General features: G+C 47.5%; 1 protein-coding gene across 2 annotated transcripts in view; it reads left to right on the top strand.

Annotated features, from left to right (window-relative positions):
- Smad1 (SMAD family member 1) overlaps window positions 1–22,660 on the top strand; it is a 61,389-nt gene extending 38,729 nt beyond the window's left edge. For both annotated transcript variants that reach the window (XM_021635641.2, XM_060393214.1), the window contains exons 3-7: window positions 3,360–3,617; window positions 6,334–6,450; window positions 9,956–10,177; window positions 15,545–15,801; window positions 21,290–22,660. In XM_021635641.2, the coding sequence (XP_021491316.1) occupies window positions 3,360–3,617; window positions 6,334–6,450; window positions 9,956–10,177; window positions 15,545–15,801; window positions 21,290–21,433 (998 nt within the window). In that variant the 3' untranslated portion in view covers window positions 21,434–22,660. The remainder of the gene's footprint in view (window positions 1–3,359; window positions 3,618–6,333; window positions 6,451–9,955; window positions 10,178–15,544; window positions 15,802–21,289) is intronic.
- Window positions 22,661–27,245: the final 4,585 nt, after the last annotated feature.

Here is a 27,245-nt window from a genome sequence, read left to right as displayed (position 1 = left end):
GTGTTCTAAAGGGACAAAAAGCAAACAGTGGCCAATTTTTGGACAGTATGAACCACAAAAATAGACAAGAACAGGAACATTTCAGCCCATTTATGCTGTGACAAATGACCTTTCCCCCTCATCTCTGGTTGTTCTGCATTTCACAATGCTGTGATCAGCCCAGTGCCTGCACACACTAAAAGCATGTACACTACCACTAGCTATGCTCGGCCCTTCACCTAAGGTGACCCCACCGCTGCTGGTGTAGGTCCACAGGTCAAGAGGAACTACTGCCTGGCAGTGCCAGCGTGTACAGGAGAACATTATGGACACAGGAACGGACACACTTAGCTATGACTCTTCACAGACTGCCTCTTCACTTGGGTTCCTCTGGTATCGCCTCATAATTAAACCCAGCAATTCTTGGCTACCGAGGTTTGCAGATGACACTATTCCCTTCTCTGGGTGCCTGCCCAGAAGCCAAGCACATCTGCCCATTCCTTTCAATTGCCTGGTTAGACTGCTGCCCAGATCGCCTGCTGCCCAGATCGCCTGCTGCCCAGATCGCCTGCTGCCCAGATCGCCTGCTGCCCAGATCGCCTGCTGCCCACACCACTGCTTCTTTTGTAATTTCCAGTTGACAGGTGCTCCAGACTGAGTAAACCTTGCACTTCTCATCTGGCTTCACCATGCCTGAATGTTATTTCCCTTCAACCAGCTTCGCCTGGATGGCTGTACAATGCCTTTTCTTTCATTCTGTTACCCTTACTTCCCGGTCAGAACCCTAACCTAAGCAGCCTTCCTCCGTCCTTCCTGCCTCCCGCTCATGGGCAGCAGCCACCGGCATGGATTTGTGAGAGCATCCATCTAGAGCCTCTCCACTTTTCTTGATAGTTCTTGACTGTGGTCACCTAAGAATGCTGCTTGCTCTCGCTGTGATGTGCACTGGGGCCATCTCGGCACTGCGCCTTGAGGAGAACCACTATCAAGCAACGAGGTGATGGCAGGACTATTTGGGATACAGAGGCACAGTGCCCTTTGCCCTCCATGGCCTCTGCCACCTGCTGGCAGTGGGAACAGTTGAGTTCCTTGTTCTGAAGCTGTCAGGCAGTGAGAGCCGTGAAAACCGGTGCCTTACGAAGTACAATCTGCTTAACAGAGTAAAAGCTGTTCGTGCTGCATTTGTAGTATGTGGTTAACTGGAGGAGCTCTTGCTGATGACAGGGAAAGGCAAGATGGGAAAGCCAGGCATGCTGGGAAAGAAAGCCAGGCATGCTGGGAAAGAAAGCCAGGCATGCTGGGAAAGAAAGCCAGGCATGCTGGTGCGTGCCTGGGATCCTGGCACCCAAAGGTTCTTCTCAGCTGCGTAGGACATTCAAGGCCAGTGTGGGTTCTATGAGGCCCCCAAAAGGAAGGAAGGAAGAAAGGAAGGAAGGAGTGAGCAAGTGACTGGAGTAGCCAGTTGGGGAATGAACTTAGGCTGCAGCAGCTAAAAGATGGAATTTATGGATACATAAGTAATTTTAAGATATTGAGCTGTTTTCAGAGCACAGATTTACTTCTTAAGATAGATTTCTGCTGGCAGTAGGAAGGCCTTGACCAGGGATTTCTCTGACATAGTTTCCACCTCAGTTGACTGTTGGAAGGTAGAAGCAGAAAATAATGACTTGCTTTGGGCATAGTGCATCGCTACTCTATTAACAAATTCTATTTATTATACTTGTATAGCAGGAAATCCACAAGTGCCGTCACTACATAATTGACAAATGGGATGTAGTGTGAGGAATTTTAATATTTCCCCAAGTATTAAAATCTACTTCATGAACAGTTTACAGCTTAAGCCAGTGACAGCCCCAGTGTTTCACGTGCCTTCCAGCAGAAGCACTGTAAACCAGGAATAGGGTTCCTGGACAGCCCCAAATGTCAACCGCATTTCTGATGTCACTGAATGTTTCTTTAGAGAAATGCACTGGGGTATCCAGTCAGCATTTGCAGTAGCCGATTTTAAAGCCTCCTTCCTTCTCTCAGGCAGCTTTAAAACATGTTGCTTTTCTCTACCGTTTTGTGACTACAAGGCAGACTTCTGAAGGTCTTTGTCACTCAGGGCGCCCTGGTTAGCATTAGGCAACCTTTCCCTTCTAGGTCACCATTTTGGTGGTGGCTCTGCCAGGATTTGCGGGTCTAATTGTGCTGATTTCCATCATCTTAGGTTTTTAACCTATAGCTTTCAGGACACACGGCGCCGTTTGCTTTTGTCTAGGTACCTGCCTCAGACCTTCCTATCTTGGGGCCCTCAGCAAAATGTGACTATAACTTCCGGGTCGTCCTGGATCCTGTTCTGGGGGTCATGGAGAAGTAGGGACCTTCATCCAGATCCTCAGAGAAAGGCTGTTTGTCCGTGTGGCTGCTAGGACACGCAGACTGTCAGAGCCAAGTAACCAACCATCTTCCCGGGCTGCTGGGTGTCACGTGCCCGCTGTGACACCGCCTTTTATTCTGAAAGGAGTTAAAGTGTCAGTTAAAACACTTCCTGGCAAATAATACATAGGAACTCAGAGCTTGGCAGGCTGTCAAGTGAATGTCAGTGGTGATACGTAAATAGCAAACAGGGTAGCCCAGGCTAGACTCCAGCCTGAGCACCCTTTGCCTTGCATTCCTGAGGACTTGGGTTGTGGGTGTATGCCACAGTGCTGTGTGTGTGTGTGTGTGTGTGCAGGTACAGTATTAACATGTAATTGTGTGTGCAATATGTAAGTATAGTGTCTGTGTTTGTATGTATAGTGTGTATATGCAGTATGTGCATATAATGTGTGTGCAGTGTGTATGTATAGTGTCTGTGTGCAGTATGTGTAGTTGGTTGTGTGTGTGTGTGTGTGTGTGAAATGTGTGTGGAGGTATGCACATGCCACAGACCTGCTTTGTGGAATCTCTTCTGCCCCTCTGCCTTTGCCTGAGTTCTAGGGCTCAAACTCGGGTTGTCCAGTGTGTGACAAGCCCCTCACTCCTGCGACCATCTGGTTGGCCAACCAGTGTGTGACAAGCCCCTCACTCCTGCGACCATCTGGTTGGCCAGTCGTGTATATTGTTAGTTGTGTGTTAGCTCTTTGTGAATAGAAAAATTAAGACGGGAATAAAGCAACACATTTTCATCTGAAGCTGTGTTTTGGGGTATCCCTGGGTCATCGGGCCAGTGGTGCTGCTCACTGGCTGGGTCCTGTGGTCTGGGCTGTCCTTGCTCCGGAGTGGAGAGTCGCTGTCCCTCTAGTCCGTGCTGTCCAGGTGACAGCTGGTGTTCGGGTCATTTGTCCTCCCTTCCTGGGAGGCAGTTACCAGTTTTCACCTTTCTCATTTGTCTCTCTGTTTCTTCTTTCCATTTCCAGTTCTCCCCCCGGTGCTGGTTCCGAGACACAGCGAGTACAACCCTCAGCACAGCCTTCTGGCTCAGTTCCGCAACCTGGGACAGAACGAGCCACACATGCCGCTGAACGCCACGTTCCCAGACTCCTTCCAGCAGCCCAACAGCCACCCTTTCCCCCACTCCCCCGGCAGCAGCTACCCCAACTCCCCCGGCAGCAGCAGCAGCACCTACCCTCACTCCCCCACCAGCTCGGACCCAGGCAGCCCTTTCCAGATGCCAGGTAGGAGGTTACGTTCTGGGACCCTGGGGCTTGGGGAGGTGGGTGAGCGAGGCCAGGGAGGTCTGAACCCTGTGAGCCGTCTTCAGATCACCAGTTCTACACAGAGGAGTCTCATGGCCAGAGAAGGAAATGGCCTGTATTTTCCCCCTGTTTTCAGAAGTTTTGAAGCAGCTGCATCCTTCTGGGAGTGGCAAGCTGTTGCAGTCTCTGCTCTCCACAGAGGAGAGGGGGAAATGCCATGTTACGCAGTGCTGTTCTGAGAAGTGGTTCCGCCAGCATTTCCGAATGAAGAGCCCTGCTGTCAGCACAGCCACCAAAGAACCGTTTCCCGAGGGATCGCACCCCCAGGTTAATTAGGTCCATTTAGCCGGTGATGTAATCCCAAGAAGCATCTACTTCTAACAACAAAAAATTGCAACAGAAGTGTGCTGGAGACCATCTGCTTGTTTAACTTAGCTAAGACAAAACAACAACAACAAAAAAGTTATTTTCCTGTTTTAGTCATAACGGATGGTGTAATAGTTATCAAAATAAGTGATTGATTAGAATGTTACATTTTTCAAATCCCAGGTTAGTAGGCAAGCATCTCCGTCAACATCAAGAAGGATACTAAAAACAAAAGATCATCTTGAAATCTGAATATTTTTATGAGGGAAAATGACCGGGCAGGCATATTTACAAAGCCACTTAAAAGTGCTTTAAATTAAAATTTAATCCATCATCCATGTAGAGCCTTCAGAAATTGAAAACTGGTCCACACTTTATTACTGTTTACTTTCTCTTTTTTTAATCACCTATTTTTCATCTTGTTTAAGGTGGCATTATACTTTTCTGTTTGGGATGAAGATGGAAGATAGATTTTTGCTTGTTTGTTTTTCAAGACGGGGTTTCTCTGTGTAGCCCTGGCTGTTCTGGACTCCCTTTGTAGACCAGGCTGGCCTCAGACCCACAGAGAGCCACCTGCCTCTGACTCCCTGGGTATTGGGAGAAGATAGATTATTTTAATAACATTCGGTGTTTTTGTGTCTACCCATCCCCTGGCACGCCTGTTGTCTGATGGATGGGTTGGTGGTCAAAGGGTCCGTTTGAGAGGACTTCTGAGCAGGGGCAACCCCAGGTGAGCCTCAGGAAAGAGAATCAAAGACTGCTGCTAGAATTCACTCTTGTCCTTGGCTGCCCGGGATTGGAGCAGAAACCCTGAAGAGCAGCAGCTCGGGGGAAGGGCGTGTAAGATGGTAAGATAGGGAGATGGTAAGCACCAGTCCCTCTGCGCCCTGCTGCTGCCACAGGTTGCTAATGAGATTCTCACCAGCCAGTTGGTGGGAATCCATTGGGCTCTAAGAGGCTCCTTGCTTTGCCCCTGGCTTGAGGCAAAAGAGTTGACCTTACAGCTGAGAAGCACCAAGAAGGCCCGGGAGCCTGGCTGGCTCCCTGCTCTTTGGCAGCTGGGTGGTGATTCTGCCAGGGTCAGGGGTGGGAGGAGTTGCCAGGGAGCCGTGAAGGAGCAGAGTTTGCTATTTGGGTTCCTCAGTTGTCCCTAAGTATTTACCCAAGCATTCGTGGATCCTTAAAGTAACGTTTCCTTCTCAAGGCTGGGCTCTACATGCTGGGCGAGCTCATAAGCCAGTGAGGAACTCGGCTTTTGAGTGCAGGGAAACGAATGTCTTGTGTTTCGCAGTAAGAAAACACCAGTCTTGCATTAATGTGAGCGGTTTCAGTATTAAATGTTAGAAAGTGTTCAGAGGAGATCTATGTAAACTCTGAAACAGAAGACAGCTGAGCTAAACTGATTTATTTCCTACTATTCTGTAACTGGGGATTTTTAAGCTAGTCATTGCTTAAATGGTTGGGGCAATCTTCTAAGAGATTGCTTAAAGTCATGGGAAACCTAGGTTGTAAGGAGCCCAGACAGCAAATTCCTGCCCATAGTTTTAACATCAGAGGTCGTGGAAAAACTTTCTCCCTACCAACTCTTATCAGGCAGCTTGTACACCTGTGAAACCAAACTTAAAGGCTCTCAGAGTCACTGCATTAGAGAGAGCATGATCAGATGCGCGCAGTGGATTGAAAGTGATGTGATCGCAGATAGAAGGAAACTCCTGGGATGACTTACATTTTTTTTCTCTCTTCTCACTGAAAAGACACTGGAAACAAAGTTTGGGAATATGATCATTTTTTGAAACTGTACCTTAACTTCATCTAGTCTTTAGGGGGGTCGTTGAGGCAGGGTATGATATAGCCGAGGTTGCCTTGACCTCTCCTGCTTCTGTTTCCCAACTGCTAGGATTGTAGGCATATGTCACCACAGCCTTTTGTTAAGGTGGTTGATCCGACCTGAGTGCTTAATAACCTCAGCACAGGGAAACAGGGACAGGCAGACCCCTGGGCTCACTGGCCAAGAGCTCCAGGCCACTGAGAGACCTTGCTTCCCTGAACCTCCCCTCCCCCCATGAGGGTTGACCAGATGGCCCAGTGGGTTAAGATGCTTGTTGCCATCGTGAAAATCTGAATTCAGTCCCTGGAACGTACATGGTGAAGAGACCTGACTCCCAAGTTATGCTCTCACTCCCAACATGTCCCTCCTCTGACCCCCACATACATGTGCACACGTGTGCGTCTGCAGGCACATGGACAGGTGGGCACATACACGAGACTGTCAACACAGAGGAGAGTACAGGCCTGAAGCGTGTCTTTGTTTTTCTTTAAAACATTGTAGCTGACACCCCCCCGCCTGCTTACCTGCCTCCTGAAGACCCCATGGCCCAGGATGGCTCCCAGCCAATGGACACGAATATGATGGCACCTTCACTGCCCTCGGAAATCAACAGAGGAGGTAAAATCAGTTGCTACTTTCTCCCTTTAGAGTTGTCTGTATGTCCAGATGTTACTTTTACCCTTAAAAACCAGCTGTTGGAGATGCGTAGAAGAACAGGTTCTTGTTGTTGTTTTAAGCATAATGGGAGAATTGTGTGGAGCCCAGCTCTTTGCTTAAACTCTGTCGCCTTCCCACAAAAGATCTCAGAACCGAAGACAGAGGTCTCAGGTTTCCAATAGACTCTGAAATGGCTGTGAGCACCCTTCTTGCATTTGGTCCTGCACGGTTAGATGAAATGAGTTCTCAGCTTTGGTGATCACCAAGCTGTCAGTGAGCTCTGAAGACAACCAGCAAGCTGGGTGTTCATCAGCACCAAATATTCAGCCAACATTTATTGTTCCTGTGAAGAATAAACAAGCGGGCTGGACATGGTGGCCCACGCCTTTAATCCCAGCACTAGGGAGGCAGAGGCAGGCAGATCTCTTGAGTTTGAGGCCAGCCTGGTCTACAAAGTGAGTTCCAGGACAGCCAGGGATACACAGAGAAACCTTGTCTTGAAAAAAAAAAAAAGCATATTTATCTCATTAGCATGCTACTTTGCTTTTACCTTTAGTAAATGCTTAAGTGTGATAGATAGATAGACAGACAGACAGACAGACAAACCGGCCAAACAACTGTTTATTTTTAATAGTGTGTTTTGTATAGCTGTTTTATGTACCTGTATACCCATGAGGTTGTTAGAGATCTCTTGGGCATGAGGAGCTGGCAGGGAGGAAACGATTGAGTCCTACTTTACACAACAGGTATGTCTGTTATTTAGATGGTCATGTGTTCAGCCTTCAGTAATTAAGAACTTGGATCGATGCTGCGAGAAGTGTTTTTCAGTGGGCCAAGAGGAACTGGCCATCCACAGGAGTGCAGTGCAGGTTTCCCATAGGTGATCTCACTAGAAATCCAGACCGCTGCCTTTGGGTTGGAGTAGATGCTCATAAGCCTCGTGTATTTTATAGCCCTTACCTGTTGCTGAAACAAGTAATGACACTTGCCTCCCTCTTTGTTACCAGAAGAACTGAAAAGATGAGAATTTACCCCTCTCCCCTCAAAGACTTTACAGCTGAACTGAAGTTCACTTTTCCTTCTTGGGGAGCGGCTGGTCTTCACCGTCAGGTGCATGTCAGCACAGTAGGGACCTGGTGGATGGCATCACCTGCTTCCCATGGCCACAGTGGCCCGTTGACGAGGCTTCAGGGAGCAGAGAATGCAGAGACCAAAAGTGCAGACCCTGCCATGAACACCAAGCACTCATTACCCCATGAGGTGCCATGCAGTGCTGGCAATTCAGAACCCCCAGTCAGAATTTTTTTCGGGGAGTTCTCCGCTAAGTATGCAGCCCAGGTGTGAAGCAAACTGAACCTAGAAAGCAAGGGGACTGCTGAATTTGTCTTGGACCTTGGGTTTTGTCTGAGTTACTGATAGGTTTTAAGGGCTTGTATGTTATGCTGTGTGTATGGCGGTGTGATGGTAGCAGCATGCCCTGTTCATATGTGTTCGGACCCGTAAACTACAACACCAGGAACAAGCCCTAATGCTAACTCCGGGCTGGGCCTGATAATGTGCCATGTTGGTTCTTGGTTATCACCGAATGCACACTCTGACGTCTTCATAAGAAGGCATAGGAGAAGTCTCTGTGCCAGTTTTGCAGTGACCCAAAACTGCTCCAAAAATAAAATTTAAAAATTATAATGATAACTTCAAAGAACCTTAGATGTACAGTTAAGTAAATTAGAACATATATAAATCAGTAATTTTGTTTTGAAATTTTTTTTATAGGCTCTCTGTATTTTATGGGTCTTGGTCATCGTTAGAAGTTAGAAGTCAACAAGTAAAGAGTGAGAGAATAGCCTCTATATGACCCATTTTTGGAACTTTTATTTGGGGATCAGGATACCCTGTGTGGACCCTGTAACAGCACTGATGAGATTAGCTGTAATACCCCGCATAGAGACCTTCCTTTTAAGATTTTTTTTTCCTGTTAAGCAGCTTTTAAAATGTTCCCCATTAGAGCCAATTTAAAATCACCTAGTATCTTCAAAGGAAAAAAAAGTTGGCTTTTTTCCTGTTGTTACCTTTGGTGGTTTTCCCAGAGCAGGGCTCAGCAGAGTACAGCCCACAGACAGTTCAGCCTACTCTCTGTTTTTATAAATAAAGCTTTATTAGAACACAGCTGTGCCCATTTGTTACACATTATAAATGGCTGTCTTTGTGTGATACAAAGGCAGAGGGGAATAGTTGTGATGAAGACCATTTGTCCCACAAAATCTTTCTGGCCTTTTAGAGGGGGAAAAATGTATCCGTGTCTAACCTAGATGAATAGCATTTTGAACAATGCTGAAAGTTGATAAAAGGCCTGTGTGACTCGGATGCAGCCCTCTTTGAGGTCTGACACTTGTGAACTAATAAAGCTTTGCTTCTTGAAGAACAGCAGAGTGACTGACAGGGAGGAGTTATTTAGAAAGCAAGGGAAATGGTTTATTTTCAGCTTAGCCACTTAGGTAACAGAGTAACTAAGGAAGAACATGGAAGTTCTCCTTTCACCACCCTGATGACCATGGAGGCCCCGTGAAGCTCAGCTCAGTAATAATTAAGTTAGCGATAGTGTGATTTGTATCCCTGGGGTCTCAAAGGTACGTTCTAGGAGGTTTGCTGCGGAAAGGATTCATCTCCCAGCCTTTTGGTTGAAAGCTTTTAATGCATTTTCTGTTTGGAGATTCATCAGTCTTAAGAGATTGGACTGAACAAGCTGCGTCCTGTCAGGAAAGCTGGGTAGTTTCCATTGTTGGCCCATTCTGGGAAGGGAGAGACAAAACACACCTGCTCGGCATGACTTAAAGCAAATATAAGGAAGTTAGCATGGAGTCTGGATGAGAGAGAGAGATGATTCATTCAGGGAGAATGGCCAGCTGGCAAGATTTCTTCCTCAGCTAGAATCACAGCAAAACTGGAGCCATCACTGGCTCTTGGGAAGGCAGGCAGTTTCTCCATGACAGGTAGAAGTTATTTTCGGTGCTTTGAGAAAGCAGAGGTTCACCAAGGCTTTGCCAAAAGTAGTTCCTTCTACGGCAGCCCCATTGGTACATCCCCTTGTTTCTGTGCCCCTTGCTTTTTCACTGGCCTCTTGTTGTATTTCTTGTAGGTAGTGTGCCAGGAGGAGGGGTTCCTATTATTCCTGTATGTTAATGAGCAAGTAAGAGGTCGTTAGTATTCAGCAAAAGCTGTCTCTGGGCTTGCTGAGCTGGTATTCTGCTAGTCATTGGAGACGATTGTTACCCAATTAAAGGAGAACGCCACCCTTAATAAGAAGCACTTCAGCTCTCAGAAACGATCCATGTGGTCATCGTAGCTGCCCTTGCCTGTCTTCATTCCATGGTGCTCAGCCAGTTTTACAGTGTGGTTTCGGTTTGGGGCGCTCCCGGCGCAAACCCGGAGCAAACCCGGAGCAACAGACCTTCCTTCCTTCTTACAGATGTGCAAGCAGTCGCCTACGAGGAGCCAAAGCACTGGTGCTCCATCGTGTACTATGAGCTCAACAACCGAGTGGGGGAAGCATTCCACGCCTCCTCCACCAGCGTGCTGGTGGATGGTTTCACCGATCCTTCCAACAACAAGAACCGATTCTGCCTCGGGCTGCTCTCCAACGTTAACCGGAATTCCACCATCGAAAACACCAGGCGGCACATTGGAAAAGGCGAGCCCTCCTTTCACCCTCTCGCAAACGTCTCCTCTTGCTCTTGTAGAAGTGACTCAGTCACTCGTGTGGCAAACAGCAGCAACTGTTCACGTGCTGCCATTTGAAGTGTTTTCAGATTCCAACTGTGTGAAGATCGTTCTGGTCTTTGCTACAAGGGGTTTTCCAGCTCTCAGGATGTTGATAGGAATTAGCTTAGACTGGGCTTGCTTCTGTGGGCACTATGCAACCTTGCGTTTTTGTTATAAAGTAAAACAGTGTTCACATTTATTTGTTACTCGTGTGCATGTGTGCATGCGTGAACTTGATCAAAGGACAGCTTGTAGGGGTCAGTTCTCTCCTTCTACCTTGCGGACACCGGAAATTGAATTCAAGTCATTAGGCCTGGTGGCAAGCACCTCTTCCTAGTGAGGCATGTCGATTTCCCACCTATCTCTCTTAATAGACTTAATTATTTATTAGTGGCAGATTAAAACACTTCTGTAACGTTTATGTGTGTATATTATGTGATTAAGCAGATGACTAAATGTGTGGGCAGCGATCAGAGCTCAGTTCTCCCTGTGGAAGAAGGAACGAGGAATCAAGAAGGGGTGTGGCCTTCCTTGGGAGTGTTGGTGTAAAATCGTAATTTAATGACACGGCGTGTGTTTATATGCTCTCCTGCATATATCTATCTTATACCATGATATCTTATATCATGCATATACCTATCTGTATGTTTTCAGAACATGCATGTAGTTTTTTCCTGCCTACTGAAAGGGCAAAGGAGTAAAGATGCAGAGCAGCAGTAAGCACACCCAGGGAAAAAATGGTGTTGCCAATGTCTGTCCCCACCAAGAGGCACTACGGTTGCCTCCAAAGCTGGGGTGGGGTGAGCCTGGAGGATCTCATGTGACAGAACAAGAAGAAGACTTCTGAAAATGGTGTTGCGGCTTGGGATCCAACTCACACCTTACAGTTCTGTGCAGTTTTAAGTACCAAAATACATTTGTCCTTTGGTGTCCCTGGCGGCGGCGTTCTGAGACCCTTGGAAGCTAAAGCCCATGGATGCTCAGTTCCCTGCCATGTTTAAACATGACACGCTTCACCATTCAAGTGTCCCTGTGGGAGTCACACCTGCTCCAGGGTTTGTGTCTTGTGAACAGTTGCAGAGTGAATCGTGAGAAGCAAGTCTGTACATGCTAATGGTGGTGCCATTAAAGAAATCATTTCCATCTGTGCGTACCTGAGACTGGATTCCAGATGCACAGATACTGAAGAGCAACTGTAATTTACCACAGTAGTGGATCTTAAGATACTGCTGGGCGTGGTGGTAAACTCCTGTAATGCCATCACTTGGGAGGCTTGAAGCAGAAAATGCAGAATCCCAAGCCAGGTTGGGCTACATAGTGAGATTCTGTCCAATAAGTACATTTTATTTGACACAGCCTTACTAATCATTGCTAGAGAAATGGATTAATTGGGAAGTGCAGTTGCTAAATGGACAGTGAGTTCGAGGATACAAAAGCATCACTTTGTAACCACTGTAGGAAGGAGCAAGCCAGTGTCATCAGCATAGGGCTGGTGCGATGGCTCCGTGGGGAAAGGGGTTTGCTGCCAAGTCTAATGACCTTAGTTCAATCCCCAGGACCGCATGGTAGGAGAAAGCCAGCTCCTACACAGTCCTCTGATCCCCACATACAATGGCTTGTGCCTCACACACACAGCATACACACACAATAAAACAAGCAAACGAATGTAATAAAAACAAAGAACCAAAAATGTTTACCAGATAGGAAGAGAATTTTATGAGAATCAGGGCATTTATATGTGTTAAAATATTTCTCTACAAGCTATTTTAGTTGCAAGGCAGAATTAAAATACATTATACAGTGGATAAATGTGCGTAGCCAGTGAATTGACTGATCCCCTATCTTGACATCACCAGTGGTGATGGGTGGCATGCACGGAGGAGGCAGAGGCAGGCAGAGCTCTGTGAGTTCCGGGCCAGCCAGGACTATGTAGTGAGACACTGTCTCTAAATAAATAAAGGAAAAAACAAAAAGGCTATTTCAATAAGGGCTTAAGAGACACTTGAGAAAATATTTTAAGATTTGTTCTTAGAGGAAGCCAACAGCTGTGAGGTAGGACTCGATAGACATTTCCTTCATACGATCAAAGGAAGGGCAGGTGGACATGCCAATGTGAGCTGACACAGATGGCATTTCCTGCACCCGCGAACCTTGGAAGTTTCATGTAAGTACATTCAGAATGGAGAAGTGTGTGTTGCGCTAAATTTTAAGGTCACTGTGCCCCCAAAGTAGCAAAAAGCCACACTGTAGAATTTCTCTCCTCTTCAGCAAGTTTGGAAGGAGGTAAGGATTCTGGGGGTACATTTACTGAAGGCGCTCCAGATGCCTGAGGAGTGGACTCCGTGTAGAATTAGAGAGGAGAAAGAGGCCAAGATCACCGTAAAAGTAGAAGCTGGGAGCTCACATCTTGAACCGGAAGCAGGACGCAGAGACATTATGTAGACGTCATAATTGATCATGTTCTTGGGATGGACCCTCAGAATGAATCTAGTAGGCCAGAAGCTCTTGGTTATACATTTTTTGAGAAAGTTGTTACTAGTTTGTACTTCTGCTAGAAATAGACTTGTGCTGTTTCCCCTCGCCCTGGACTGCTCGTGAAGTTCCGGCTGTCCGTTCTGTTTGCCCAGACATTTGTACAAGGTCTTTTCCTCACCTGGTGTCTCTGTTAGTTTTCTGTTGCTCTGATAAAACGCCATGACCAGGGCAACTCAGAGAAGAAAGAGTTTATTTAGGTTTATGGTTCCAGAGGGATGAGAGTCCGTCATGACAGGGAAGCGTGGGGCAGGAGGCGTGGTGGTTAGAGCAGAGTCAGAAGGTTCACAACCAGAATCACGAAACAGAGGGAACTAGAAACGGCACAAGCCGGCATCTCAGAGGCCCCCTCTAGCGATACTTCTCCCACAGGGCTATACTGAGAGAGAGGACTGCATGTACAGGCAGCCTCTGTCCCTTGAAGGGGCGGCTGAGCGCAGCAAGAGCATTTCAAGTGGACAGGGAGCCTTCATACATTAATTTTTGACTTAACACAAGTTAGATTACAGTATGACACTTTGTGGAGGCTGCATGCTGTGATGCCAACAATGTTAATGGATGAGTGAAGAAAAAAATCTCGACATTCGGGCTAGTAAAACTCCGAGTACATCAATCAGCACGTAGACAAAACAGTGAAGTGAGATTAGACTCTGACTGTTCTGAACATGAGAGCTTAAGTGATGACCTACAGGTCAGTAGCATCCCCTAACGGTCCCGCAGAACACACCACACGAGTGAGCAAGTTAATGTCCATCTGTAGAACACACCACACGAGTGAGCAAGTTAATGTCCATCTGTAGAACACACCACACGAGTGAGCAAGTTAATGTCAGTCTGTAGAACACACCACACGTGTGAGCAAGTTAATGTCCGTCTATGGAAGGGCCAACAATTAAGATATGTTTAATCAGAAAGGTAGTATTTTTGCCTCAACAAAAATCATAAAAAATTAAACTAAAGGGTTTTAAACTGCTCTAGGTTGAAACATCTGCCTGCCTGCCTGCCTGCCTGCCTGCCTGCCTGCCTGCCTGCCTGTCTGTCTATCTCTATCTATCTATCTATCTATCTATCTATCTATCTATCTATCTATCTATCTAATCTGTCTATCTACAAACACAAACACACACATATACAATGAATAAGATTGAAAGACAAAGGAGTAACAGGAAAACGCAAAATAAATTATTTGTATCTGGCCCTGAATGCACAGCTCATAAAAAATAATAATAATAAAAATCCTACAACTCCAGGGGGAGAAAACAAGTGAGAAGTCAAGACAGAGAGTGGACGAGAGACACCAAATGGCCATTAAACCACAAGAGCACGCCCAGTGCCATGTGCAAATGAAAACAGTTACATCATTTTCCAGCTACGAACACTTTGCTCAGGCCCAGTGCTGGAGCGGGTCAAACGCGTGCAGCATTCACACTGATGCGGCTGTGAACTGACACACTCATTCTGCAAAGGCGTTTGGCCGAGTGACGCAAAGGCCTTCCCTCCAGCCACTTAACTTCAGGCATCTATGGATAGTAGTAAAAACAGTCCAGTGACATCCGTCATGACCGCAGTAACAGAAAATGTGTGTCAGCACTGGGGTGCTGAAGGAGGCTGGGGAGATACAGCAGGACAGTCATGCAGAAGTTTAGACATTAGTACAGAAGCTTTACTGATGGCAAAACCCAGCATGCTCACACACACCACTAGCAAGCATCTTTCTGCTGGATCGTTAACATTTTCCACACCTTTACGTTTTCATACACTGCCTTAATTTTCTACAATAGAGACTCATCATCTTAATTATCAGGATCAAAGGAGTTTTTTCCTTTTAAATCGTTTACTCTGTATTTTTCTCTCTTAAGTATATTCCTCTATAACTAAACAAAATGGATTTCTACCCCAGTGGGTGGAGCTGACCCTGAAGTCTTGGCCCTGGGAGTCTGTAGGAATGACAAGTGCTGTGTCTTCACACAGTCGTGCAGCGCTTGTGTCTGAGCTGTGCCACAGTGACCTGCAGGCTGGAAGCCGCACCCCACCCCACCCCCGTGTGCTGGGCACTTCTTGCCCCCTCCCAAGGCTTCTTCAGGGGGCTTTCCTTCTTGCCGTTAAAGATGTATTTGTAATTATTTTGCATGTGGCATTCAGAGGGCGGCTTTGCTGAATTGGTTCTCCTTCCACGCTTACCAGGAAGGGGTCCAGGTCGCTGCCCATCCTCCCCTGCTTGAAGGGGGCTGTTGCCCAGATCCTGGCATTCTAAGTTATAAGACATTTTCAGTTATTTTTTAGTAGTTATTTTGGTGAGCTCTTATTTCACACAGTCCTTCTGTTTAAAAAGCTCCTGTTTTAACTAGAATGCCTGTTGTCCAGTTTCCAGCAGTACCTCTTCAGCCTGGGTTTCGTTCCTCCATGTTTATTAATCATCCATTCTCTCTCTCTCTCTCTGAAGTTTTCTGAACAGTTTAGCCCTGGCATGAAGGCAGGAGACTTTAAACGCACGGGGTGCCCCAGTAAACTCCTGGCTTTTTTGCACTCTATTTTTAGAGTGCAGATATACTTTCAACTCTGGCCAAGTGGGGCGTTAAACACTGCTGAAATGAAAGTGTTACACTTTATTATTTTTGAGAGACTTTTGTTCTTTCCCGAGCACACTGGCTGACACGGGGTAACGTGGTTACCTGAGGGTCTTGCCAGGGCCTCTGTGAGCGGCCCAGCCTGCCCGCCTGGGTGCCCGTCCGCGCTCTGACTTGTGTGCTGTGCCCTCCTGCAGGAGTCCACCTTTATTACGTTGGAGGAGAAGTGTATGCCGAGTGCCTCAGTGACAGCAGCATTTTTGTGCAGAGTCGGAACTGCAACTACCACCATGGGTTCCATCCCACCACTGTCTGCAAGATCCCCAGCGGGTGCAGCCTGAAAATCTTCAACAACCAGGAATTTGCTCAGCTACTGGCGCAGTCTGTGAACCACGGTTTCGAGACAGTGTATGAACTCACCAAAATGTGCACTATTCGGATGAGCTTCGTGAAGGTGAGCGCGCCCCCGCCCCCCGCCCCCGCCCCCGCCGTGCGTTCTCACAATATATAAATCTCGGGATATATTCCTATAGGCAGACTTACTACAAAGGGATTTTTCAAACCTGTAACCAGAGGGTTAGTGTCTCAGAGATTGTCATTGGAACATTAGCAACGTCATCCTCTCCTCCCACCACGTAGGTCCCAGGGATAGAACTCAGATCTCCAGGCTTGGTGGCAGGCGTTTTTCCCCGCTGAGCCACCTTGCTGGCCCTGCTCACATTTTGGTTAGTTTTGAGAGGCTCTAACATAGCCCAGGTGTCTGGGTTGAGGCCGAAGCTCAGTCTGAAGTCCTTATCCGTCAGCTCCACCTCTGGAGTGGCTAGGAGTCCAGGCCCGTGGGCCGCTACTGCCTCATTGTACGGTCTCTGCCGTGCTAGGCCGGTGCTCCTCCCGAGGTGCTCTGTGTGTGTAGCTCCATAGCTGCTCTAACACCGTAGAAAATGACGGATTGACCGTGTAGCTTAAGTACGCGATCATCCTAGGAGGTCAGCAGAATAAATTCGCCTTTGTTCCCCAGTCTTAGCTTTTAGTCCTGTCAGGTTGCCAGAGCCTGTTGGTTGCAGTTCAGCGGTCAGGGGCCCATGAGGTGGCACGGCAAGGGACCTTCTGCTAAGCCTTATGGTTCCTGGGGCTCACGAGGTGGAGAGAGACCCAGGAACCCTCAGGTTGTTCTCTGACCTCCACATGTACACACACACTCACGTACGGGGTTGGGAGGGGAGTAGATAAATGGAGCAAAACAAGTAGGTGAGAAACATCACATGGAAATTATTTTCCGTTGGTCAGGTTTTTCTTTTTAAGTCTCTCTAGTAAATTTTGTGCGTTGTGTATAATTGAAAAGCTAGCAGAGCCCTTACCCTCAGCTTCAAGAGTGTTCTATAATATCAAAGACGGGAGAAGGCCCAAGTCATTGCTTACAGCAAATACCTCTGTCCACTTCTGCCACTAAGAAGGAAAGTTTTTAAGATGCCATTGAATTTTTTTTTTAAAGTATATCTGATGATGGCACATTCTAGTAACTGGCTTGTTTCTGAAGTCTCAGAGGTCAATCTTTATCCCGCTTTACCTTGAGGAAGGAGCTAATTACAGACCTGGGCGAGGCACGTTCCCTTTCATGTGCTGCCTTCAAAAGCGCCCTGACTTCTTGCTGGGCCTGTTTTGAGACGTCTTCATCACTGGGCAATTCTGGAGCCGCTTTCTTCATCACCGTCCAGATCAAAGGCACCCTTCCTCCTCCTCAGCTGGTTGTGGCACCTCTCTAATAGTAAAGGAGGCTTTTTCAAAACCCCTTAAAGCAGTTGACCTGTATATTGTATGCAAATGTGACCACAGAGCCTCTCCGTGTTCATTATTCACAATCACCATTTCAGCTTTGACTTAGCATCTTGGCTCAGACGATTTTCAAAATGAGGCCAGCCACTTACCAGGTTTTTGTTTGGGAGAAAGAACAACTCTTGAGAACAGATGTTTTAACTGTGGTTGAGGCATCAGGGTTGTTCTCAGACCTCCTGCTCAGGGTCTGTAAACTGGGGCTGGAGGGAACTGGGACCTGTGTACCGGGGCTGTGATTATTCTTGAAGAAGTTTTGGCTCTTGGTGCTCCAATAAGCTGTCTCCATGGCATTTATTTCCCGTTGTGTAAAACTAAAAACAACTAAGAACGATGTTTGCACTAATTTAAGGTATTTAAAGATTTTTTTTTTACTCTTATCAGTGTGTGTATATGTATGAGTGCAACGTGTGTGTGTGTGTGTGTGAGAGAGAAAGAGAGAGAGAGAGAGAGAGAGAGAGAGAGTGCCAATGGAGGCCAGAAGAAGGTGTCCTATTTCTTATAGGAGTATAGGAGTTACAGGCTGTTGTATGCCATTGTGGGAGCCTGGAACCAAGCTCAGGTCCTCTGGAGGAGCAGCAAATGCTCTTAACTGCTCAGTCATCTCTTCAGCCCGAAGCTGTGGATTAAAGATTTATTGACTTCATTCTTTCTGCAAATACTATTGAAAACAACAACAACACAGAGAAGGAAACAACCCGCGTCTGAAGTCTCTGGCTTCAGGACGCATCGGCTCCCTGTGGCCTTAATAGTGACACAGCATAAAAGAATTTGAGCAGATACTAGCATGGCAACTGTGCCAGGTAGGATGGATATGGCTGGCAGTTTAGGCCGGACAGATCTCACGTACTAAAAAGTTGGTAATGGGCGAGAGAGAGGGCTCTTACAGAGGACCAGAATCCTGTTCTCAGGATTGTCTCCAAAAATCTAATGCCTTCTTTTGTCCTCTGAGGGCACCTGTATACACATAGCCACCCCCATGAGCAGGTAATACATAACAAATCTTTGTAAAAGCTCGGTGACCTGGGACATGGCAGGCTCCACACACCAAGAAGCCGTATGGTAGTAACAAAAGCTTGCACACTTTCTGTGGCCCTGTTTTCTGCTCCCTGCTGGGAGGGATGCTGGCTTTGCCTCGCCTCCTTGGCGTCTTGGAGAAAGTATCCAGAGGACTGTACTAAAGTTAATGGTGAAAACATGTTGGTTTTGAGATGATCATGTTTGGTGTTAATATAAAACTATGCTTTATGAATGTTAAAAACCCAAATCAATCTGGCCCAGAAAGTAGGTGTGGAGCATTTGCCTCAGACTGGTGACAGTCCAGGATGTTGGAGGTCAGATAGCAGCCCCCGTCTTCAAAGAACTCATCTGTCCAAAGAGAGTTCCCTGCACGGAACTGTAGCTGCTGAGTGCACAAACCACATGTGGAGTTCACGTGCCCAGCTTTGTCGTATGTCTTCATATTCAGGTGTATTTCTTACAGTCGCTGGAGAAGGGACGTAGCAGAGACCCCCAGTAGCCATTACTCTTTGCAAACAAGGATCACTCAGACCTCTATGCTCTTTCTTTTCCACACCAACACCATTGTTTTTTCAGTTAAGACAGGGTCTCATTGTATAACCCAGGTTGGCTCAGACTCAGTGTAGCCCAGACTTTGAAGTCATTTGTGATCCTCCTGCCACAGCCTCTCACTTACTAGGAAGTCCACTTGTGACTGAGCTGCCTATGGGCTAATTCTGAGCAGGGCATCTAGGGCCTCTCCAAGCATCGTCCTTGTTTGATGCATCAGTCACTGCTGGGCTCCCTGGGGTCGGATATTTTGGCTTTGTTGATCTTCTTGTCACTAGTGCTAGGGTTATAGGCACATCCCATCACCTGGCTTTCATGCTGATCGCTGTCCAACGTTAATTGGTCATTCTGACACCATGTAGCAAACTACCTTCTTGAGCAGATGAATGATGGAGCCCATTGCTTCAAGGCAATGACTAGATGTCAGGATGAAATTTGGGGGTGGGGAGGTGACTGTTGTCCTGTCAATTTTGAAACTGGAAGATCAAGAGGTGTGTGTTGTTGACAGGTAGAATTTTATCTGCCAGAGTGGGGAAGAGACAGAATGTCAGTCTGTCTGACATCACCTTTATGTGTTTATTGAGGATAAAGGGATAATGTAATGGTCCCCAGCTTTATGAGGCCTGGGGATATCATTCGGTGGAGTGTTGTTTAGCATGTGAAAGACCTTGGGTTCCACGGGCAAGGGGAGCCAAGCGTGGCAGCCCACACTTGTAATCCCAGCACATGGGAGGCTGAGACTGAGGATTGCTACAAGTTTGCAGCCAGCTAGGACTGGATAGTGAGTTTCAGGCCGGCAGGACGATGGAGTAAGACCCTCTCTGAAAAAAATAAACAGGGACTGAGATGGTTCCGTCAGTAGAAGGCTTGCCGTGCAGTGATAAAGACCTGAATTTGCGTCGCTAACACCCATTTCGAAAAGAGAAAATTCCGGGGTTCTGGTGCGATGTTTGGTGGGCAAAGGCACCTACTACACAAGCCTGGCACTGGAGTTCAGTCCCTGGGAGGCCCATGGTTGTTGGGGAGACATGAAGAACAGGGACAGACCTAAGTACGGATACCACTGATGTCCATCATGGTGAACCAGTGAGTTTTATTGAGGTTGCTCATAGGAACAGAAGTGTCTCAATGACAGCCTGTGTCGCCCAAACTCACTCCAGCATGGGTGACGGTTCCCAAGAGCTGGAGCTCGCTGCACAGCATGCAGGTGGCTCCGCAGGCTGGAAAGGGTCTTCCCAGGAGCTCCGGGGACGCGAGGCCTCCCGCAGCCCAGCTGGCCTGAGTGCCGCAGCCGCCCCTGCTGCTCCTTCAGCGTAGGGAAGAGGGGCCCAGTGAATCGGTTTCGTGTGTTGATTCTGCCCGAGGTTTGAGGGGTCTGCCTCGAGGCTCTTTCACCTTGCCTTAGAATGCATGGCAGTGACAGAGCTCCCCTCGAAGGTCGGAGGTCTTCTCTTCATAGACACCGCTACACAACGCTGTTCCCAGAGCTCCGCCTGTACACCGGCGTGCACACACACACGTGCAGCAGTTAAAAAAACAGCTGGGTGCGTTGCTGCACACCCAGGAATCCCAGCGCAAACACCCCAGGCTCAGCGAGAGACCTTGTCTCAGAAAATGCAGTGGAGAGTGACTGAGGCAGGCAGACCGTGTTGACCTCTGCCCTCTTCAGAAATGAACACACACACACACACACACACACACACGCACGCACGCACACGCGAGTAAGGGGTTACTCAGTTATGAGTGTGCAGTGCACTTGTGGAGGTCCCGGGTTCGGTTCCCAGCACCCAGCTGAGATGGCTCACAGCAGCCCACAGCGGCAGCTCCGGGGCACCCGACACCGTCTACACTCCACAGGCGCTGCATTTGTAGATAAATCCACATTCAAACACACCCGTGATTTTTAAAGTAAAATCATAAAAATATAACTAAAGCCAAGTTTGCTGATGCACGCCCTTAAGCCCCGTGCTCAGGGACCAGAGGCGGGGAGCTCTGGGTTTGAGGCCAGTCGGGTTGACACAGGGAGTCCCAGACCAGTCAGCGACATAGTGGGAACCTGCCAGTAAAAGATAATCAAGCCCAGCACAACAGTAACATGACAGGAACAAGCATTTAAAGTGCCTTTATTCAAACAGCTGTTGAGTATATTTTAAACTTTTAATTATAAAGACCACTAATATGTATTTGTTTGTTTGTTTGTTTGTTTGCTCGTTTATTTGAAAAAAGGTCTCATTCTGTACCCCTGACTGGGCTGGAATCACAGAGGTCTTCCAGCTCCTGCCTCCCAAATGCTGAGATTAAAGATGTATGCCACCATACCCAACAAAATGGCTAATCTGGGGTCCTTGGATAGGCTTCCAGTGGTCAGTGTCCATCCCCCAAAATTACCACTAAATCACGCATGCATTTGTGGCTTCTGTGTATGTCGGACATAGCCATGGGTCCAAACTGAATTGTAGGAACTGACTGTATGATCGTTTTACTTACTCCGCTGAATTGCTGAGATAAAGGAGTTAAATGACCCCCATGTCTCCTTTTTCCAGGGTTGGGGAGCAGAATACCACAGGCAGGATGTCACTAGCACCCCCTGCTGGATCGAGATTCATCTGCACGGTCCTCTCCAGTGGCTGGATAAAGTGCTCACCCAGATGGGCTCGCCCCACAATCCTATTTCATCAGTGTCTTAAGGGCCTCGGACTTCTGTCTCTTGCAAACTCTTGAGCCTTGCATGTACTTGAAGGATGGATAAGTCAGACAGGATGAAAAGCCGACAAAAGAGCCTTGATAATACTTGACCTCTGTGACCAACTGTTGGATTGAGAAATTGACAAGCCTTGGTAACATGCTGTTGATATCGAGAACCTGCTTAGTTTACATTGTGAATTCTGTTGTGAAATCAACTAAAATGCTGACCTTTAGCAGAACTTTTGTGTATAGTTGAGAGAGAGAGAGAGAGAGAGAGAGAGAGAGAGAGAGAGAGAGAGAGAGAGATGGCCAAGCCAGGGACAAATATCTATTAGGGAAACTAAGCAATCCTTTTGGCAGAAGGCCGGCATCAGTAGTCTTTCTGAGGTGTACTTCTCGTCAGGTTCAGAGCCCACATCGAATCATCTTCTCATGGTTTTTCATGATATTGTAAAATAACTTGTTTAGAAATGAATGGTTTTTGTTTGTTTTTAAAGTAAAGGTTAATCTTTATGACATGCATAGTAATCTTTGTAAAACTGTATCCTGGCTGTACTGCTGTCAGAATGATATCAGGCATATGCTCTTTGCTAAATATGTATATACAGAACATTTGGAGGTTATGAACAGTCTAAATGGCTAGTGGATCTAGAAGGTGTCTGAGGGGCGGGTGGGGGTGAGGAAATGACAACACAGATGTAGACCAGACCATAAAAGTTCAGTTTGTTGCCTTAAACGAATATGCTGGAGTCTGAACTTGCTGTGTTTCAGTTTTCTTAGAGTTTTATCTGACTTTTCTTTCTTTTCTTCTATCTTGTCCACTCCACAGCACATTTAAGCAGCTGGTTAGTCCCTGTGTCTGTGAGAGCAAGTGGTCAGTTTCTTCTATTCACAAATCAACTGGCTCTATATTTCAGTACCCAGTACATGAAAAACTTGAGTTCAATGAGCAAGTTTTGTGGAGTTTACAGTTCAGACACAGGCTTTAATTTCCAAATAAATTGTTTGCCAAACCTTAGTCATGGGTTTAAAGAATCTCTATTGGAATCCACATCAAATGGTCTTGTTTTGTTTTGTTTTTTGTACTGTTTGCTTTTGTTTTCTTCTGTTAATTTTTTCTATTCTCCTTTGCTCTTATACATTGAGTACTTTTATTCCAATGCTAGCAGGGTTTTCTCTACTGGAAAATTTTAAATAAACCTGTCATTATTGCTTACTTTGATTAAAAATGTGTCATTTTTCTTTCTTTGCCTGTTAAAATTTTGGATCAGTAAGATACGGTGCTCTTTTGAGTAGGCTGCCAGAAGCAAGACATGGAACCCGAACTGCTAAGAGAGCAGAGTGATTCGGAATCAGAAGAGAATGGATACAGAAAAGTGGGGGGAAAATAAGAAAAGGCGGTAACATTTACATATGTGAACTTAAAAACAATTTTTTGTGGAGGGTCCCGTGCATGGTGCACCCGAGGGGGTCGGGGGATAGGTTGTGGTGTTGGCTCCTCGTCCCATGATGTGGGTTTCAGAGATCGAACTGAGGTCATCAGGATTGAGGGCAAACGCCACTCCCCACTGAGCCATCTTACCAGCCCGCAGATGTATAGAGTTTTAATGTAAGGAACTTGCAGTGATACAGTTGCTGATGGCACCTTGGTGAACCAGGAGAACAGATGCTGGAAGTAAAGCTACATATGTCGGGTAACCATGGAAGGATGCAGCCGAGGTGGCTGAGAGCAGAGGCCACACGAGAGGAAAACGATGCGTGTGTGCACATACCCACATGCCAACATACACACCACAAACCCATGAAATGGGAGTAAGAAAGATTACCACTAAGTATACCTGGAAATGTGTCTAGAGACAGCTCGGGTCAAGAGTTCTCGACTTTCCTGGTGGAAAGCCGCCTTTGCCTTCCTTGAGGTCGTTTGTTGGCTGCTGAACGTTTAGTGAGTTGGATACTAGCGAGTTGAGTTTTGCACTGTTAGTGCCTTGAAGGCGTGCTGGATGGAGAAGAGGGTCATCTCTCCATTGAGAGCTCCTAGAGGAGAGCCCAGGGTGCTTGTGAAGAAGGCCTTTGTGCTTAGGGCAATTACATGGAATTCTGGTAAAATCTTGATGAAAAACATTCTCATCACCCAGAGGAGGTCCGTGAGCTAGTCTCTTGGAAGTATTTTGTTAAAAGAATGAGAAAAATCGAAGCAACTGTTTGTCTAGATAATGAGAGGACCAGTAACATGACAAAGGTGATGTGGACTGCTTTCTGAGAATCCGCAGCGGAGGTATGAAACAGCCTCCACCACCACATCTGTCCTTAGACAGGGTTCGAGCGAGAAAATCTTGAGTTCCTCGCACATGTTCCCTCATCTGTGGATGGAGATAGGAAAGCCAGCCTCATCGGGTCATCTTGAGATCAGACATACGCACAGCCCTCAGAACGCCTCAGAACGTGATGAAACCTTACCAAGTCTGTCTGGGACAGGGCTCTGATCCAGCTGGCATTTGGAGAAGACTTTGCCTTTAAAAGAGTAAACAGTCAGAAATCCTGTCACCGAGGAGTCTGAAGAGGAGGATGCTGGTAGTCCATGAATGCCTAGGTCTCTGTGCTCCAGGCGCTGTGCCAGGGCCTTTCCCACATCGTTCCTCCCTTCCTCACAGCATAGGAGGTACTTAACTACTCCATCCCCAACGCCTGTCACCCTTTGCTGAAATAAGCGATTAAGATGGTCAGTGTAGGAAATAAACCACTTATGTTCGGCTCACGGTGTGGAGGTTGTGGTCCATGGCTTTACCAAGAAGAGTCGTTGCTTTCAGGCCTCTAAGAAACGGGGGGGGGGGGGGGGAGGAGCCATTGCCGGAGCGCAGTGTAGAGGTGGGCTGCTCGCCTCTTGGCCGAGCAGCGGGGAGATGCGGGATTGGTGTCTAACTATCCCCCTGGAAAGCATGCCTGAAGACCTGATTAAGTCTCACCCCTTAAAGGCTTCACCATCTCCTGATAGCACAGTTCTGCAAGCCAAGCCTTTAAGACAGCTGCTGTGAAAGGCTGTCCCCTGAGCATAACAGTCGCTACCACCTCAAGCAGAACTGCCCGCAAGAATTCCTCAAAGCCAGGTCTCGGGAGAGCAGGGCCCTCCGCCCTCTGGAGAGGCTGGCCACTCCCTTCCCCTCCACCGCAGCTATCAGCACAGGGTCCTGGTTGCTGCTTGAATAGGTATGGAATGTGGAGAGAGACCCCATCCAGGCAGCCATAAGGAGGTCATGCCCAATGGGTGAGGCTTCAGCCATGTGGTTCCTTTTCTGGTTACCCATGCTCCTCTAGCCTCTCACCGTGTTCCTGTAAATAAGCACGATGAACAAACGGACATAGGTAGGCCTGTTTAGCGTTGTCGGTTCCCTGTCGGACCTGCACACACCTCCCCAAGAAAGGCTTGCACAGCAGTGATGTTTAATAAAATATAAACAAGCCAGCCCAGAAGCTAGCTCTCTTGTCCAAAGCCTCCTGGTATAAACATAGACTTACTACAAAACAAGGGACGGGGGAGAGAGGAAATCGTGTTGGCTGTTGAAGGGAGATGGATAGGGATTTTACAGAGGTGGCATTCTAAGTATGAACCTGGGAAGGATTTGGATGTTGGAGACACTTCTAGGTAGAAGAGTGAGATCACCGGTACCTGTGAGTAATGCCTACTGTTTGGTTTGACCTCGGAGGCCACACTCCAGTCATCAGAGATGATGCCTCTGAGCTGTCTGTATGCTACCTAGAGATTATACCTGTGAAAGACTACTGAGGAGAAGTGTGAATACAAACAAGGCAGACGATAGAAAAGTACAGGTGGGCAGGAGGGCCAGGTGCACTTGGGAACACCAGGAAGTGTAGGGTAGTCAGACAAGGGCCACACCATTAATGCTCTTGGGTGCATTATACTAAGGAATGGGATTTCCCCCCTATGGTTATAGCCCCTTGATTGACAGGATCACTTGAGGATCAAACACACACCCAACATGCAATTCCAGGGAAGGATCGCAGAAAGAAACGGAGAAGACAGCAAGCTTCCACAGCAAGGTCTGCTTTATAGGAGGCCAACGCAGGACAGAGAAGGGCAGGGCCTGAGAATAGGCTTACACTTAGGAATTATGGTACCTTTGCTGACCTACGAGTTTGGGGAGTGTTAAGCCTCTTGTCCTATCACTGTGATGAGACACACTGACAAAATAACTATGGGAGGAAGATCTTACTGTGGGACTCCATCATGGTGAGGGAGTCAAGGCAGGCGCCTACAGCAGCTGCCCACTCTGCATCTACCGTCAGGAGCAGACACGTGGTCTCTGCAGTGCTGCAGCCGGGCTCCCTTTCTCCATTTCCACAGTCTAGGACTTGTATTGCGAATGCAGCCACCCACCTCAAAGAACAAGGTCCACTGTGGTGGTTTGGACAGGCCCATTACACTCACATGTCTGAATGCGTGGCCCGCAGGAGGTGTGGCCTTGCTGGAGTCGGGTTGGCTTTGTTGGAGGAAGTGTGTCACTGAAGATGGGCTTTGAAGCCTCAGATGCTCAAAGCATGCCCAGCGTGGCACTCACTTCCTGCCATCCTCCAGCACGGAGCCGCCTGTACACTGCAGTGCTTCCCATCATGACAGGCTGTAAGCCAGCCCCAGTTAAATGCTTTCCTTTGCAGAGTCATCGTGGCCACGGACTGGAAACCTTAACCAAGACATCAACATAATCCCCTCCTGGCTGTCTCCCAGGTGATTCTAGATTTCGAGACACTGACAGTTAACTCAGGTTGGGGACAGGGCAGCTGGAGCACATAACAGTTTGGCAGTCTGAGTTGGGAGGAGTGGAAGCAGTATTTTTGAGGCCTAGAAATTGGTGAGGAGGAGACAAAGGTGAAGAAGGACAGAATATGGAGGCAGAAAGATGAATGAACAGGAAGAACGCTTGTGTTAGGACAGGCACTGTGAGCACAGCTGTGACAGCTGTCTCCCTAGTGAGCCATCCATGGGACGGAGGTGAAGCTGGAGAACCTGCTGTGGGAGAAGAAAGGGGGCGCTACCTAACGAACCAAGCATCCTCAAGAAGTACTGTGTGCGTGGTTGAGGTAGGCAGTAGGCCCGTCGATCCAGTTCCTGCAGCTGGAACCAGGGGACAGGGAACAAGACTGTGGTCAAGTTCCTAGAGCTTCGGGTTGACAAGGCAGTCCTGGGGAAGTCAAACAGGGATCACGGGAGGAGTAAGGCCTGTGTGGCTATATTGCATATTTTCACCACACTGTGGCCTGTTTTAGTCACTTGTCTCATTGCAGTGACCAAACACCTGACGAAAGCAGCGTACAGAAAGAGGATTTTGTTCTGTTTGTTGTTTTGTTTTGTTTGTTGTTTTGTTTTGTTGTTGGGCTCGTAGTTGTAGGTCAGAGTCCACGATGGTGCAGAAGGCACGGTGGCATGAGCCTCAAGGTGGCTGCTCACGCCGCATCTACAGTCTGGAAGCAGAGAGCCATGGATGCATCTTCTCCTTTTTAAAGATTAAGTATTAACAACTCTTAAAAGCTTCTGAGGCAGTGAGTGATGTGTCCTACAATGGCCACAAACTCCAACTCAGCGTGCAGCTAAAGATAACCCTGAGCTTCGTGTCCTCCTGTCCTCCCTTTTCCAAATGCTGGGGTTACAGACGTGTGCCACCGTTCCCTGTTTCTCTGGTACTTCGGGGACAACGCTGTCTTCGTGAATGCTGCGGGATATTCCGGGATTGACCTCTGGCTGTTCTGTCTTGAACAGACACTCCGCCAGACCCTGTACTCCCAACTCCCACTCTCAGCTTC

Source organism: Meriones unguiculatus, chromosome 10 (assembly GCF_030254825.1).
Source record: "Meriones unguiculatus strain TT.TT164.6M chromosome 10, Bangor_MerUng_6.1, whole genome shotgun sequence".
NCBI lineage: Eukaryota > Metazoa > Chordata > Mammalia > Rodentia > Muridae > Meriones > Meriones unguiculatus.
This window is presented reverse-complemented; position numbering and strand designations above follow the sequence as displayed.